Source organism: Haliotis rufescens, unplaced genomic scaffold (assembly GCF_023055435.1).
Source record: "Haliotis rufescens isolate VD_foot unplaced genomic scaffold, xgHalRufe1.0.p SCAF_16, whole genome shotgun sequence".
Lineage (NCBI taxonomy): Eukaryota > Metazoa > Mollusca > Gastropoda > Lepetellida > Haliotidae > Haliotis > Haliotis rufescens.
This window is the reverse complement of record NW_025963846.1, coordinates 2,892,481-2,910,048: the sequence shown is the minus strand read 5'-3', so window position 1 is coordinate 2,910,048 and position 17,568 is coordinate 2,892,481. Positions and strand designations below refer to the sequence as shown.

General features: G+C 42.7%; 1 protein-coding gene across 1 annotated transcript; it reads right to left on the bottom strand.

Moving 5' to 3' along the window:
• Window positions 1-300: 300 nt before the first annotated feature.
• Window positions 301-17,568, bottom strand: LOC124144898 (protocadherin Fat 4-like). The gene is made up of 11 exons (XM_046514513.2): window positions 16,422-17,568; window positions 15,322-15,721; window positions 12,212-12,405; window positions 11,525-11,767; window positions 10,140-10,396; window positions 8,549-8,738; window positions 6,468-7,637; window positions 6,191-6,326; window positions 5,210-5,280; window positions 2,494-2,576; window positions 301-573 (listed from the first exon to the last, which is right to left on the bottom strand). Exons 1-11 carry the CDS (start codon window positions 16,525-16,527, stop codon window positions 562-564), a joined length of 2,862 nt encoding a protein of 953 aa, XP_046370469.2. The 5' UTR covers window positions 16,528-17,568; the 3' UTR covers window positions 301-561.

Genomic DNA, 17,568 nt, shown 5'->3' with positions numbered 1-17,568 from the left:
TGACAGCAAATTTTGTGAAGTGGCCATCTTTGATATTTTAAACATTTGAGTGAGTGAGTGAGTATGGTTTTACGCCGCTTTTAGCAATATTCCAGCAATATCACAGCGGGGGACACCAGAAATGGGCTTCACACATTGTACCCATGTCGGGAATCGAACCCAGGTCTTTGGCGTGACGAGCGAACGCTTTAACTACTAGGCTACCCGACCGCCCCTTTAACATTTGACATATCCAGGTGAGCTTCAGTGCCAGGACACTTTTTGTATATAATATAAACGTCCGAAGGTTTTGTACCGGTAAAATATTTTATTATAATCTAAGGAATGTTAATACTAAGATACACCAATAAGTACAAATCAAACATGGTATGTACAAACAACGTAAACGTTTGCATTATTGTCAATTCTGACTGTCGTCAATGGAAATAAGCACCATACGTCTGGATAGATACCCAGGTCCAGGAAGTACATACACTTAGCATAGCGTACAAGTCATACAACAATACTGACAATGGAGTACAGTTCACAAGATAAAATCATTCCAACTGCAGCTTGAGAGTATCAATCAAGTGTCTGAAAAAGAAAAATTAAAATGTTAGACCAGCTTAATTTGAAAGGTGCCATGGAAATGATACTACTGACAGGACAGTTTCAGTTTGAAATTATTCGGTTGAACTTTTGGTTTGTCATGCTGCTAAACTAAAGTTAAGGATCACACTGATGAGGAGCCATACGCGGGTAAATGTCATAAGCACAAACTTGACAGAATGTTAATTCATTCTTGGCATTGCGTCCTTGGGTGTGATACAAATCAGTTATAATAATGATGGCAATAATAATAATAAAAAGAAGAAGAAGAAGAAGAATCGTAGTCCAACCCAGTGGCCTATTTGACAGTTGTGGATGGTACCTTAATCAACAATCAGAATCAATCTGTTTAATCAGTATTTGAGCGAACCGTTCTTCTTGTTTATGAAAGGGGACATTATTTTATTTATTGGTATTGGAGAGAACCGCTCTTCTTGTGTAGAAAACGAAACCCGTTCAATTTATATTTGAGAGAACTGTTTTTCTTGTGTAGGATACGAAATACTGTTTAATTGATATTTAAGAGGACCGTTCTTCTTGTGTATGAAACAGGATACTGCTTGATTGATATTTGAGAACTTTTCTAGTTTTTGCGTGTTTTGGCTTCGGCGACATAATATTAATAACCTTTAAACAGGTCGCCAATGATATATAAAAGTAAGAAAGATATAGAAATCGACCACCAAAAATAAGTAAAAATGTAAAAATATTTTGCTAAGGAACCCCAGGTGGGAATTATTATAGTGCTAAGATAATCATAAGCATGTGGTGAAAAAAGGAAATTGGGCCTTTTAAAATACTTTGAAGAAATGCAGGGTCACAAAGTTCGGTTAAATCATTGTCAATACGTCAAATAACAACGACTTCCTCCTTCTTCTAACCATTACGGGCATAATAGCAAACCTTGCCTAAAAGAAGGTATATATTAAAGAGTCATAACCTTCATATTCGAATATGCAGTAAACGCGAATTGAAACATCTACAAAAATGTATATTTCATCCTTAACTTCTTTTGAGCAACACATGGGACTACATCTGATTGGACAGTTACAACTCAAGCACATTCAAATTAAGCCGGTCATAGAAAACACACATCCAGTGTCACATCACTATCTAACAATTAATATCGTGACAAATAACTCTGGGAGTCCAGTTCTCTCAGGCGCTGCAATACGTTGAGCAGAGTTTCAGGACCTGCTGTTGTTCGTTCGATTCCCCGATTCAGTCCCAGGTCCGTTGCCAGCATATCTTTCAACATTTAGCTGTTACGCCGTGGCATATCTGAAGCACTGTTCAAAGTGGCGTTGACCCAAACTCACAAATCATTACACCAAATACATATATCCAGTACAGTATGTCACGCATTCTGTATATACTCCAGCAGAAAAGTAACTGTGGTGTCATAAACGTATCGTTAACAATGATGATATGAATCAAACCAGTAAACGCCAGGGTAGTGTGATCCTGTTTAAATGCACAGAAATTCACGCCTCAAATATTATTTACACTTCTCCCAAACTGATATACATCTAAAACAGGGAAGGAAAATAATTTTAGCATCATGCGTGTGTAAAGATCACAAATGTTGGTGCACAGAATTTGAAATTTTGAATTGTTAAAATATTAAAATGATAATAACAAATCTTTAGGAAGTCCATCTTCTGACACTACATTTTAAATCTTCAGGGACAAAAAGAGTAGCTAAGTACTTCTAAACATTCACAAATAGGACCAGGAACACAGTTACTTTCATGTTTGAGTATATATACGGATAATCTGAAAAAGAATCTGTATAAATACCACATGCACATTTCAATGATGATGAAAATGTTATACCTATATATGCTAAATAGTAAATGCGTGTGTGTTAGTTACGTAGCAAGTTCATTTACAGTAAACACGCACCAAAGATTCTAAAGAAAGGTATGAAGCAAGTCCTTTGTTCTGGGTGTCCACTGGTGCTAGGCCTCGAGGCATTTTGGACACAACTGAAAGACAATCGAAAAGCATATCAACCAATATATCGTTCGGTGTAAGAGTAGGATTTTGCAAGGACATTCTATTAATATTTCAAATATCATTTCATAGAGGGCCCTTGAGTAAGCTTCAGTAATGGGGTAAAAGGTGTCGCTAAAGCCAAACAAATGTGGTTCCAATAAGATACGGATAGGAACATTAATGACAGAGGCCCTGCCTACATGCTGAACATTAATGACATGGATCGGATAGGAACATTAATGGTGGAGGACCTACCTGCATCAGGTGGGAACATTAATGATGGATAAACTAACTAGATCGTGCAGGGACATTAATGACAGAGGACCTACCTAGATCAGGTAGGAACATTAATGACGGAGGGCCTCCCTAGATCAGTTAGGAACATTAATGACTGAGGACCTACCTACATCGGGTAGGCACATTAGTGACTAATAAACTAACTAGGTCGGGTAGGAACATTAATGACAGAGGAACTTAATTGATCGTGCAGGAACAATAATGGCAGAGGACGTACCTAGATCAGATAGGAACATCAATGATTGAGGACCTATCTAGACCTGGTTGGAAAATTAATGACAAATGACCTACCAAGATCAGATAGGAACATTATTGACGGAGGAACTAACTAGATCATTCAGGGACATTAATGACTGAGGACCTACCTAGATCGTGCAGGAACATTAATGATGGAGGGCCTACGTAGATCGTTTAGGAACATTATTGACAGAGAACCTATCTTGATCTGAGGGGAAAATTAATGACAAATGACCTACCTAGATCAGATAGGAACATTAATGACGGCGGAACTAACTAGATCACGCAGGAACATTAATGACTGAGGACCTACCTAGATCGTGCAGGAACATTAATGATGGAGGGCCTCCCTAGATCAGTTAGGAACATTAATGACTGAGGACCTACCTACATCGGGTAGGAACATTAATGACTAATAAACTAACTAGATCATTCAGGGACATTAATGACTGAGGACCTACCTAGATCGTGCAGGAACATTAATGATGGAGGGCCTACGTAGATCGTTTAGGAACATTAATGACAGAGGACCTATCTTGATCTGAGGGGAAAATTAATGACAAATGACCTACCTAGATCAGATAGGAACATTAATGACGGCGGAACTAACTAGATCACGCAGGAACATTAATGACTGAGGACCTACCTAGATCGTGCAGGAACATTAATGATGGAGGGCCTCCCTAGATCAGTTAGGAACATTAATGACTGAGGACCTACCTACATCGGGTAGGAACATTAATGACTAATAAACTAACTAGATCATTCAGGGACATTAATGACTGAGGACCTACCTAGATCGTGCAGGAACATTAATGATGGAGGGCCTACGTAGATCGTTTAGGAACATTAATGACAGAGGACCTATCTTGATCTGAGGGGAAAATTAATGACAAATGACCTACCTAGATCAGATAGGAACATTAATGACGGCGGAACTAACTAGATCACGCAGGAACATTAATGACTGAGGACCTACCTAGATCGTGCAGGAACATTAATGATGGAGGGCCTCCCTAGATCAGTTAGGAACATTAATGACTGAGGACCTACCTACATCGGGTAGGAACATTAATGACTAATAAACTAACTAGATCATTCAGGGACATTAATGACTGAGGACCTACCTAGATCGTGCAGGAACATTAATGATGGAGGGCCTACGTAGATCGTTTAGAAACATTAATGACAGAGGACCTATCTTGATCAGGGGGGAAAATTAATGACAAATGACCTACCTAGATCAGATAGGAACATTAATAACGGCGGAACAAACTAGATCACGCTAGAACATTAATGACTGAGGACCTACCTAGATCGTGCAGGAACATTAATGATGGAGGGCCTACCTAGTTCGGATAGGAACATTAATGACGGAAGACCTACCGAGATCAGATAGGAACATCAATCACAGAGGGCCTACCTAGATCGGGTAGGAACATTAATGACAAATGACCTACCTAGATTGGGTAGGAACATTAATGGCGGAAGACCTACCTAGATCGGGAAGGAACATGAATGACAGCAGACCTACCTAAATCGTGCAGGAATATTTATGACAGAGGACCTACCTAGATCGTGCAGGAACATGAATCACTGCGGACCTACCTAGATCGTGCAGGAACATTAATGACGAATGACTTATCTGGACCTGGTAGGAACATGAATGACAGAGGACCTACCTAGATCGTGCAGGAACATTAATGACAGCGGACCTACCTAGATCAGATAGGAACATCAATCACAGAGGGCCTACCTAGATCGGGTAGGAACATTACTGACGGAGGGCCTACCTAGATCGGGTAGGAACATTAATGACGGAAGACCTACCGAGATCAGATAGGAACATCAATCACAGCAGGCCTACCTAGATCGGGTAGGAACATTAATGACGGAAGACCTACCCAGATCGGGAAGGAACATGAATGACAGCAGACCTACCTAAATCGTGCAGGAATATTTATGACAGAGGACCTACCTAGATCGTGCAGGAACATGAATGACTGCGGACCTACCTAGATCGGTTAGGAACATTAATGACAGCGGACCTACCTAGATCGGTTAGGAACATTAATGACAGCGGACCTACCTAGATCAGGATGCTCATCCTGCGAGTCTGAGTCATAGAAGGAACCCTCTGGAGTCACAAGCGACTTGTTCCTAGAACCAGTATACACAAGGTAATGGAAAAATGGACAATTGAGAAAGGAACTTATACGAAAAACATTATATATCTGTTTGAGGAGAGTGTAAAAGGACAAAAAGAACATGTGATATGTTCCTGGTGTCAGAATTCTACCTCTGATCCTCCGTGTACATTTCCTATGAAACATGTATACTGCTATGGGAGCACGCCAATTCTTTGTCAGGTATATTCTTTGTTTCGGCTAGGATGTATTCAAACTTTATGTCCTTGAAGAGAGTGATTAGAAAACAATATATGTTCAAAGGTACGACACAAAAAGATTGTCGTAAAATCGAGTTACATATCCACAGAACTGAACTACAGTTAGTCATGATGGTACAGTTACTGTAGTCTATAGGTCACGGGACCGCCTCCGTGGTCTAGTGGCAGAGCGTCCGCCCGGAGAGCGGAAGGTCCGGGGTTCTATCCCCGGCCGCGTCATGCCAAAACACGTTAAAAGATTGTACTTGTTGTAACCCTGTCTGGCGCTCGGCATTAAGGGGCTAAAACAAGAACTGTTCGGCTCGGAGTCAGTATACTGTGTCCGAGTTGGGTATTCATGTTAAACTACGTCATGGTATCTTAATGAGCTAGCACTATAAATCAGCATCAGTCCGAACTAGTACACATACACACACACACACACACACACACACACACACACACACACACACACACACACACACACACACACACACACACACACACACAAGCATGCACGTCGCTATATAAGTGCGCACACGCACACACACACACACACACACACACACACACACACACACACGAGCATGCACGTCGCTATATAAGTGCAATAATCTTGGACGCGACGTCAAACCCATTTTCACTTCACCTCACCTATATGTTACGGGTGTTTGAACTCTGTACCTGTTTTTCTTCATTTTGTATACTGCCAGTAGCGACCCCACCACTCCTATTGATAGTAGACCACACGCTCCTCTCAAAGCCCAGTTCTCGATCTCCGATATATCTACTGTTGCACATCCCTCGCCACCAGATCGTCCTGGAAGAATTTAAATCAGTTCATCACATATAATGATGTGTGAGTAAGCTGATGATGATGTTTTGGTGTGTTTTTTTTATATTCCATTGAACTATAGCGTTTCATTTTCCCCAGGGATAATAATATATGAGATTATCTCACCTTTTCCAGAACCAGCCCGGCCACCTGACCCGCCGTTTCCACCACTGCCACTTCCTCCTCCTCTACCATCGCCACCGGCTCCACCACCACCACCCCCGGCGCCACCTGCACCACCGGCTCCAGCACCACCTGCCCCACCGGCTCCGGCTCCGGCTCCACCTGCACCACCAGCCCCGGTGCCTCCTGCACCACCGACACCACCGGCTCCAGCACCACCTGCCCCACCGGCTCCGGCTCCGGCTCCGGCTCCAGCTCCACCTGCACCACCAGCCCCGGTGCCTCCTGCACCACCGATACCATCGGCTCCGGCTCCAGTTCCACCTGCCCCAGCACCACCTGTCCCACCGACACCACTGGCTCCGGCTCCAGCACCGCCAGCTCCACCACCTGCCCCGGTGCCACCTGCACCACCAGCTCCACCTGGTCCGGTGCCACCTGTCCCATTACCGCCGCCGACACCACCTGCTCCAGCACCACCGACACCACCAGCTGCACCAGGCCCAGTACCACCTGTCCCATTACCGCCGCCGACACCACCGGCTCCAGCACCACCAGCCCCAGCGCCACCTTTACCACCAACACCAGCACCGCCAGCACCAGCACCGCCAGCTCCTCCTGCACCAGATCCACGTGTTCCATTACCTCCTCCAACACTACCACTAGAATTATTGTTGCAGACGCTGAATTTCACAACAATATGAGCTTCAGTTTTTAGTACAGGAATGCCGCTATCTGAGGCTGCAACGGTAACAACCTGGAACCGGTCTCCCTTCTTATCAGGCTTCTTCTGAAGATTTAATGTCCCGTTTGTGTTATCCACACTGAAATAAGACTTGCTGCCTTTCACAATGGAGTACGTCAATGTCTGAGAAGCGTCACTGTCAGTTGTACCAAATGTCGTTATAGGCGTTCCAGCAGCGACGTCACAAGCTACATCAACTTGATACATGGATTTGTTAAAATGTGGAGAGTTGTCGTTGAGATCGCTTAAAATGACTTTTATTTGTCCATCCACGCTCTTTGCGCTATTTCCGGTGTCAGTGGCTTGCACAACAATGTCATAGAAGTTGGAGCCACCAGTCTCATGATCATAATCAAGTCGAGATGATGTTGTCAGTTTACCAGAAGAGAAGTCCATGAAAAATAGGCTGCTCGCATTTTCACCCGTATCTGAAATACAACATTACAAGGTGAGGGAGTGCGTGCGTTGTGTTTTGCGCCACTGTGAACGGTATTTCACGGCGTGTCAGCTTAATGCGGGTAATCTCCAAAGGAGGCAGGTTCGCAGACGTTTGCTACCACTTTAATGAAACCCTTTAGCTCGGATATTGTGAAGACAAAGATGACAACAACGTAAAAGGCGACTGTGCTTGTCGTAAGAGGCGACTAACGGGATCGGGTGGTCAGGCTCGCTTACTTGGTTGATGCATGTCATCGTATCCCAATAGCGTGGATCGATGCTCATGATGTCAATCACTGGATTGTCTGGTCCAGACTCGATTATTTACAGACCGCTGTCATATAGCTTGAATATTGCTGAGTGCGCCGTTAAACAACAAACAAAACATCAAAAAAAACTATTTATGGGCTCGGGTGGCTGAACTGAACTAAACTTTAATTTATACTCAGCCCGGCATCAGAGGTACAACAACAAACAAAACAAATGAAAGCGCTTCTGATGATTACAGTGAGTGAGTTGGGTTTAACGTCGCTTTTAACAGTATTCCAGTTATATCGCGGTGTGTCAGCTTAATGTGGGAGAAAAGCCCGAAGTGATGCAGGTGTCAGACGTTAATCACTACGGTGAACCCCGCGAGCATGGATATAGTGCTGACAAACCTAGAAACATAATCGAGGCGAACCGGGATTCGAACCAACAATCATAGGTTTCTGGTGTGCCAAAGGGAGGCAACTCTGCACAGCGAATCGCAGCGCCTTAGACGACTGGGCCACCCGTGCCCCCTGTCAGGATATTGAAGGTGACGGATACATAATGTTTTTTTTCCTTTTTCCTGCACAGTGAATCGCAGCGCCTTAGACGACCGAGCCACCCGTGCCCCCTGATATTAACAACCTCTCACCTGATTTCACGGATACAATTCTGTAGGCGACAGAACCATCTTTGTCTTTGTCATCATCCTTGGCTTGGAATGTTTCCACTACGGTTCCAACAGGGACATCCTCCGCTATGCTCTTGTTCGGAAAATTGGAAGAGTTTGCCTGCAGTTTTGGGGTTGTCCACTCCGGCTCAAACTCATTAACAGGAAGCACCTGTATTCAATAAAGAATAGATTATTTTGTTGCATGGTAGTTGTAATCGTTAAAATATAAAGTTTTGACTATCTAGTAAAGGTTAACATAATTAGTGTGTCATGCGGCATTAAATATTTATAACTCCTTTAAATATTTTAGTATATATTGGTGGCCGATGGGTTGCACTGTAATACCATCGGATGAAATTTAGGTTACGCGGGAGACCATCTCTATTGCCTTGTTAACCAAATATAGTCGCAATTCAGGAGATTTTCATTTTGGGCTAGTGGCCGGTGATGAGACCTGGCTCCATAATCCCGAGATCACACAAGAATCCATGGAGTGGAAACACTTCAGGTCTCTAAAAAGGAAAAGACCGCCTCCGTGGTCTAGTGGTAGAGCGTCAGCCCGGTGAGCGGAAGGTCCGAGGTTCGATCCCCGGCCGCGTCATACCAACAGACGTTAAAATATGGTTCTTGTTGTTACCCTGTCTGGCGCTCGGCATTAAGGGGCTAAAACAAGGACTCGTCGGCTCGGAGTCCGTATACTGCGTCCGATTGGGGTATTCATGTTAAACTGCGGCATGGTATCTCAGTTGACTAGCACTATAAACTCGGCATTAAGGGGCTAAAACTAGGACTGGTCAGCTCGGAGTCAGTATACTGTGTCTGAGTGGGGTATTCATGTTAAACTGCGGCATGGTATCTCAGTGTGCTAGCACTATAAATCGGCATCAGTCTGGACTAGTACAAGCATCCACACAAACACACACACACGTACATGCACGTCGCTATATAAGTGCAATAATTTTGGACGCGACGTTAAACCCCATTTCACCTCACCTCACCCAAAAGGAAAACGTTTAAAGCAACTATATCCACTACGAAACTTCTGGCCACCTTCCTTTTCATATATTTACGGGGAACAACAATAAATGGCGAATATTATGCCAACGTATCGAACACATTTGGGACCAGGTGTTCTCCTCCAGCAGGACAATGTTTAAGTTGACACCAGTTTCAATGTGGATACGACCTTATACCCCAAACACCTTATTCATCAAATCTGACCCCTAGATACTACCACCTGTTTCGACATTTGACAATAACACTTGGGTGGTCAGAGATTTAACAAGGATCAAGAATTGGTTGCTGATGTGGAGTGCTGGTTGACAGACCAGAATTTGCCTCCTACAAAGCAGGGACAACTGATCTGGAGATGAGATGGAAAAATTGTACTGAAGTACAAGGGGACATTGTTGAAAAATAAATTAAAGCTTCCGACAATATTGAAGTTTTTTGTATGTAGGCTAAAATAACTTTTGATTCTCCTCGTACCTTGTCCTTTGAAAAACACGTAACGTTTTTTACTTAATCAGTGTCTTATCTACCAATAATGAGGTATGTACCCTGAACCTACCTCGACCACAACAGTGGCTTTCCCTGTGTTTACCCTCCCTGTATCCGGCATGTCAGCTGCCTCCACCGTCAGGGTGTAAGCAAAGTCCTGTGCCTCCAGCTGTTCGTAGTCGACCTTGGATGCATCCACCATTAGGGACGTTCCCTGCACGGTAAACACACCCGCCTCTGCACCTCCAGTGTTTGAGAGAGTCACGTTCACCTGCCCGCTGTTGCCACTGTCAGCGTCACTTATGGTAAAGTTTGCAAGTTCCAGTGCTGTTAGAAGAAATACGTGCAGGGTTCGAAATTCCTTGTTTTAAGTGCTAATGACACGCTTACAATCGCATTGATTAAAATGGGTTGCTGGTGCCTGAAGGGTACACTTAGAATTGGGTTTTTTCCTGGAAAAACTTTTGTTATGGTATGATTCCAGTGTCACATGTACTTTCGCACTGGTAAGCTGCAGAAACATGAAAACATGAACACCTCAACGCAAAGTTTGAATCTCAAAGTAAACCTGGGGATCCATGTAATGAGAAGCGTATTATCAGTCTTAATTAAAAGGAAGGGGACTTCCTGAATACCAACTGCTTTTCTATCGCGTTCCAAGAAAGGTCGAAAATATTCTTCTTGTGGGCAGACTTACATTCCAAAGAGTGAGTGGGTGAGTTTGGTTGGGTTTAACGCCGCTTTAACAGTATTCCCGTTATATCCGGGTGCGTCAGCTGAACGTGGTAAAAGCCCGAAGTGATGCAGGTCTCAGACGTTTACCACTTCGGGGAAACCCACGAGCACGGGTATGGTACTGACAAACCTAGAAACATAATCGGATCGAACCGAGATTCGAACCCACAATCATAGGTTTTTGGCGTGCCCAGGGGACGCAACTCTGTACAGCGAATCGCGGCGCCTTAGACGACTGGGTCACCAGTGCCCTCAAATTCCAACGACCACACTAAATAGTGGGATGAGTGCGCTGTGACATCTCATGAAAAGTATGGTTAAACAGATTTAAGTCAGATTTAAGACAAAACAATTTTCATAATCACAATAATAATAAATAATAGCGACAAATACATTTCCATAATTATGAGAAGATATCTCCATTGCACAATTCAAACAATATCATGAGGATACCGAGTGTTCGCAAAAAGTTGGCACCCATCACAAACACACGAAAAGACAAGTAAATTTTTCACCAGGAGAAAACACTGGAACATACGGTAAAGGTCAAATAAGGAATTGCATCTGTATCACTGATACGTCAAATGTGAAACGTCCTTCACATGTCTACCAGAAAACGTTTTGAAAGCTGTACTTATTATGGATTATGAAAATAATGGACGGATTAGATGGATAGATTAAACAAAGTCAGATATATGTTACAGTACAATTTATACGTACTCTGAGTTCCATTTTCTGTGACATTGAAGCGGAATATGATATCTTCAAAAGTCGGAATGTTGTCATTGATATCGTTGATTGTGATCGTCAACGACTCATTAAGCTTGTTTGTTCCCTTGTCTGTGACGGTCACAGTCAATTTGTTGATCACTTTTATTCCACTGGCACCATCAAAATCGATTCTTTGTTTCAATGTAACCTTCCCGCTTGCCTCATCGATGTTGAAATACTTGTTGTCATCTCCTGTTAATACGAGAAATCAAAAACAAAATATGGCAATGTTTGCTTTCCAACATAACGCAGTCAACTGGCTGCAAATGGTGTGATGTTGCAATACAATACGATTGCCTATATAACATGAATAAAGAATAAGGAATTACGACATGAGACAATGCCACGTATTGCTGTGACCACTAGAATAGGTCTTCAGCAACCCATGCTTGCCGCGAAAGGCGACTATGCTTGTCGTAAGAGGCGACTAACGGGATTGGGTGGTCAGGCTCGCTGACTTGGTTGATGCATGTCATCGTATCCCAATTGCGTAGATCGATGTTCATGATGTCAATCAGCGGATTGCCTAATATTGAAGCAACGCGTTGATAAGATGGTTTCCACAACGCACACACATCCAAGAACATGAAATGGTTGGTCCCCCTTCTGAATCAGAGAGTTAAAAGAACTACCTACCCTCCAGCCCAAACTTGAGTGTGTCGTCCTTATCCTTGTCAGTGGCCGAGAACAGACCCCCGACCACGCTGCCGATCTGTCTCTCCTCGGCCAGGGATGCTGAAGGCGTCACTTTCAGCGCTGGCTTCTCGTCGTACACGTTCGTCACCGTCACCAACAGGGAAAGGGTACTTTCTCTCTGTCCGGTACTGCCTCTGTGTATATTTTAGAATATGTATACAAGTACTTACCGCCAAAAGAAACGCGAACCACATAAACATATACGTTAAGAAGAGATGTTTCCAACGTGTACCACGGAGTGAATGTTTTTTGTTGTTGTTTATTTGTTGTTTAACGCCGCACTCAGAAATATTCCAGCTATATGACGGCGGTCTGTAAATAATCGAGTCTTTACCAGACAAACCAGTCATTGACATCATGAGCATCGATCTACGCAATGGGATACGATGACATGCATCAACCAAGTAAGCGAGCCTCACCACCCGAAACCGTTAGTAGCCTTGCCATTTACGACAAGCATATATAGTCGCCTTAAATTTACGGCAAGAATGGGTTGCTGAGGACCTATTCTAACCCGAATCTTTACGGGTCTATTTCCATTGACGACTGTCAGAATTGACAATAATGCAAACGTTTACATTGTTTGTAAATACCATGTTTGATTTGTACATATTGGTGATCTTAGTAATAACATTCCTTAGATTATAATAAAATATTTTACCGGTAGAGAGAGAGAGAGAGAGAGAGAGAGAGAGAGAGAGAGAGAGAGAGAGAGAGAGAGAGAGAGAGAGAGAGAGAGATGGAAGTACACGATGAGAACAAAAAGAAATGATAGGACTGACACAGGTGGACACAAAGTGTTCACAATAGTGGGAGCTGCACCCCTCCCCCACCAGATCCAACAGTGCAAAGCTAAACGTGCCGCTGAAAACAACGGTTTGGATTTCAAATGCTTCCTAAATAAGCGTTATCAAAGTAAGGTTCCAGGGCTATGATTTGGACCTGTATTCATAAAGTGCAACCGGTGCATCATGTGCAACCAATACGATTACAATGAGAATGAATATATTCTGACATGGGATATATTCATCTGGGCCCACTTGCACAAAGCGATCATAGTGCTAAGATGATCGTAACTCCCATGCTTTTTACAATAGTTGTAGCGCTAAGATCGCTTTGTGCAAGTGGGCCCAGGACTTTGTCCACTTGTAACGAGCGCTCCACAACAACGTGTTCTTGGCGTCAACACAAAATGAAAAAAAAAGAATATGGAATGTGGAAGTAAAGTTTAAAAAGTTTTGCAACAGATTCAGAGAATTACACTTCGTAGCTGCTGCTGCTACTCCGGAAGAACGAAATCCAAAAGTTCTGAGTTTATAAGAGGGGACAACTCTTTCTCTGGTTGCAGAAACGTAGGAATATACATCTGCCTGGGTTCTGACACGTCCCAGGGAACAAATAATATATCCATTAACAATTTTCAAAGTGTATGAGACGAATGACAGCCCGTGTATTCCTACCATATATACCTATGTGAGATTTCCGTGACGGAACACGTCCGCACTTTATGTATGTTGTGATATCCAGCCTCAGGGGGCACGGGTGGCCCAGTCGTCTAAGGCGCCGCGATTTGCTGTGCAGAGTTGCATCCCTTGGACACGCCAGAAACCTATGATTGTGGGTTCGAATCCCGGTTCGCCCCGATTATGTTTCTAGGTTTGTCAGCACCATACCCGGGCTCGTGGGTTTCACCGATGTGGTAAACGTCTGAGACCTGCATCACTTCGGGCTTTCCTCCCACATTAAGCTGACACGCCGTGATATAACGGGAATACTGTTAAAAGCGGCGTTAAACCCAATTCACTCACTCACTCCAGTCTAAGAAAGGATCGGGGAGTAAAGCTGAGCTGCGTCAAGCAATAAATTTTTACTTTATTTATCCAAACTATGTGAATGGCTAGTGCTACCGGTAGGACAGGACATGCTTACACTTTTCGCCAATACCTGGTGTCATCACTGATTTTCAGTGGTCCATTCACAAATTTCCACAACTATTTGCCCTTTACGCAAGTGGAATCTGTTTCGGCAGAAAATCTTGGTTGGTTATTTTCTTGCACCGACAATTTATATCATCACGTTTGATTTGAACACTTCGTCGTCATTAAAACATAACGATATGACAACATATTGTTTTAACATAGTAGGTTATTAGGTTTCACCCTACTCGCTGGAGTGTTTCTTTTCACATGGCATCAACTACGGACCTGTCTCACATGATTAATAACATGCCACTGTGTCATAATTTAATATCTTCAATACATTACGACTTAAACATGAAATCCCAGTCGCTAAGTAGAGTGGCGTCCCTTAGACGTGCCAGAATCCAATGATCGTGTAACGGATCCGCCCTGTTTATGATTCTTGGTTTGTAGACACCATTCCCATGCTCGCGGGTTTGACCAAAGTGGTGAACTTCTTGGACATATATATCATCGGAAATTCTTCCCATATCAAAGTGACACGCTGTGGGAGAACTGATCATATACTCTTTGGTGAACTAAGGTCACTCTCTCACCATGAAAATCCGAATCCATAAAAATAATCAACCCGTGAAGATCCGGAGTAGAATAGGTCTTCAGCAACCCAGGCCTGCCGCAAAAGGCGACTATGCATGTCGTAAGAGGCGACTAACGGGATCGGGTGGTCAGGCTCGCTGACTTGGTTGATGCATGTCATCGATCCCAATTGCATCGATGCTCATGATGTCATTCACTGGATTGTTTGGTCCAGACTCGATTATTTACAGACTGCCGTCATATAGATGGAATATTTCTGAGTGCGGCGTAAAACAACAAACCATACATAAAAATCGAACAACAATGACATACGTGGGGATTCCATGTCAGTATTTAGGTCCCCAGGAAACACTGCTTGTCGTAAGCGGCTGCAAAATATCCTAATTGTGTGGATGATCGATGCTCGTGATCACTGGATTTTCTGGTCTAGATTCGATTATTTACAGACCGCCATCACACAGCTGTAATATTGCTAAGTGAGGCGATAACCAACAAACACATAAACATAGAACAGCGATCGGAAAAGGTTTTTACCTCACTTTAACCATGTGGTATTCATTTTCCTCATAATCCAACTTCTTGATCAGCTTGATATTAGATCCTTCAGCTTTGAACACACTGGCCCATTTTTCAATGACCTCGTAGGTCATGTTCCCCGGTCCTTGATCTGGCATCGTGAACACGACCGCTCCGATGTCCTTGCCCTCTGATACCTCTGCCTCAAAGGAAGACTGATTCATTTTCATCTGAGGTAGGACCTTGTGAATCTTAATCCTAGTGGTGCCAGACACACTCCTTGGCGGACTCCCACTGTCGGCTGCTGTGAACTTCAGATTGTAGTGTTCGGAAGCCGCGTTCTTCATGCTCTTTATGAGTTTCAGTATCCCTGACGTTTTATCTAACGTCATTACATCCGTCACGTTGGCTCCAGTGTCTGAAGCAGAATGAGTTGTCGGTAAATCAAAGTTATTTCTTACTAGAATTATCAAATTAAGTATATATCAATAAAATAGTTCATACAATTATTATAACTCCATGACACAGCTTCACTCGCTGTTTTCATACGAGTGAAGTGATCCCGAATTACCTGCATGTGAAAACTTTCGCTTTTGTCATTCAAATAAAACGGGAACACATTGGCTGTTCGTTAAACACTTTTTCATTGATCAGCTGCATTCACAAGATATTTTATGCGAAGGTAGATGAGATGTACGAGTTTTTAAAAACAAATACGTGACACGAAACTAGAGTGGGTAAGTGAGTATGGTTTTACGCCGCTTTTAGAAATATTCCAGCAATATCACGGCGGGGGACACCAGAAATGGGCTTCACACATTGTACCCATGTCGGGAATCGAACCCGGGTTTTCGGCGTGATGAGCGAACGCTTTAATCACTAGGCTACCCGACCGCTCCTATTAAACTAGACACAATGCTAGAAGATAGATGAAACTCCACATAATACTATGCTTTATGAAACGAGAGAGGGGAGCCAGCAAAGACTCACACCAACGATCGCTCAGATTAAAAAGCGCTGACGGTAATATTTCTCGCTTGAAAACGGTCGTCGGCTTCACACATTACCTCAATGCCTCAAGACCGTGAATTATTCACGATGCAAAAAAAAGTAAATACCTGATGTCACTGAATCCAATGAATATGACAAAGTCCCATCCATCCCCAAATCGTCGTCAGTTGCTATGTAAGCAGCTATTACAGTGCCTTTAGGTGTCGAGTCCATTATGGTAATGTTGGGGAAGGATCCATCTTGTTCAGGGGCCGGGGACTTCCACTGTGGGTCAAATTCATTTTTCGGCAGAACCTAAGGAATATCGATACATGATTAAAATTTGTTTATGAGTCAAATGAGGGAAACTCTGATACGGTCGTAAATAATGCAAATGACCATATGAAGTATTTAAACACTCTGTGAAAAAATAAAAATGTCAACTGTTAAGAGACGTGTTGCTTATTCAATATCTTGTATTTCACTTGTATCAAATGTTAATCAAGTTATGAATACTTCATTTACCTATTATTTCACGTGCAAGAAATTTAATGGATTTTTCGTATTTGAATCAATGTCTGTCATTTAAGATTGTTCTTGGAAAAAATCATGAGATGCTAATCTTTTACTATTTGATCATAACAAACAATCACAAACATCAAACACAATGTAAAAACACATTGCTAAGTATCAGACAATACGAAGTTTCGACACGACATCGTATTAAGGTAACTCTACGCATTTGATTGTGTTATTATTCACATGCATGAATAGTGGAACCTCATTATCCCGGACTTTCTTACTCCGAAATGCGGACATTACGTGCGTTTCAGTAATAAGCAAATCGTGATGACGAAATTTGTTTCAAAACTGTAGCATCCAGAGTAGTGAAGTTCCGCCAATATAAAGAATACATACTACATCACTCCGTGTTAGTATGACGTTAAATCTGAAACAAACGTCACATCTATATAAAATGTTTGAAAATCCAATGGAATGTTGTTTACAATAAAAATATAAAAATATTAAACTCATGGTACGAATGATAATTTCTTATTATCCATGTTTCGTTCTTAATGCAAATATTTCATAATGTGTTAAGGCACACAAAGGCTAAATACACTTTACAATGCCATATGTATCTGCGTTAATAATTCAATAACTAATAACATGCATGTATTTAGTTTCTTTTTCAAGAGCCCTTGGACGTTGATACTCCATTAAGAATCTCATGACGGTTCACAACATCCCATACTTGTACTGAGAGTTGGCAAA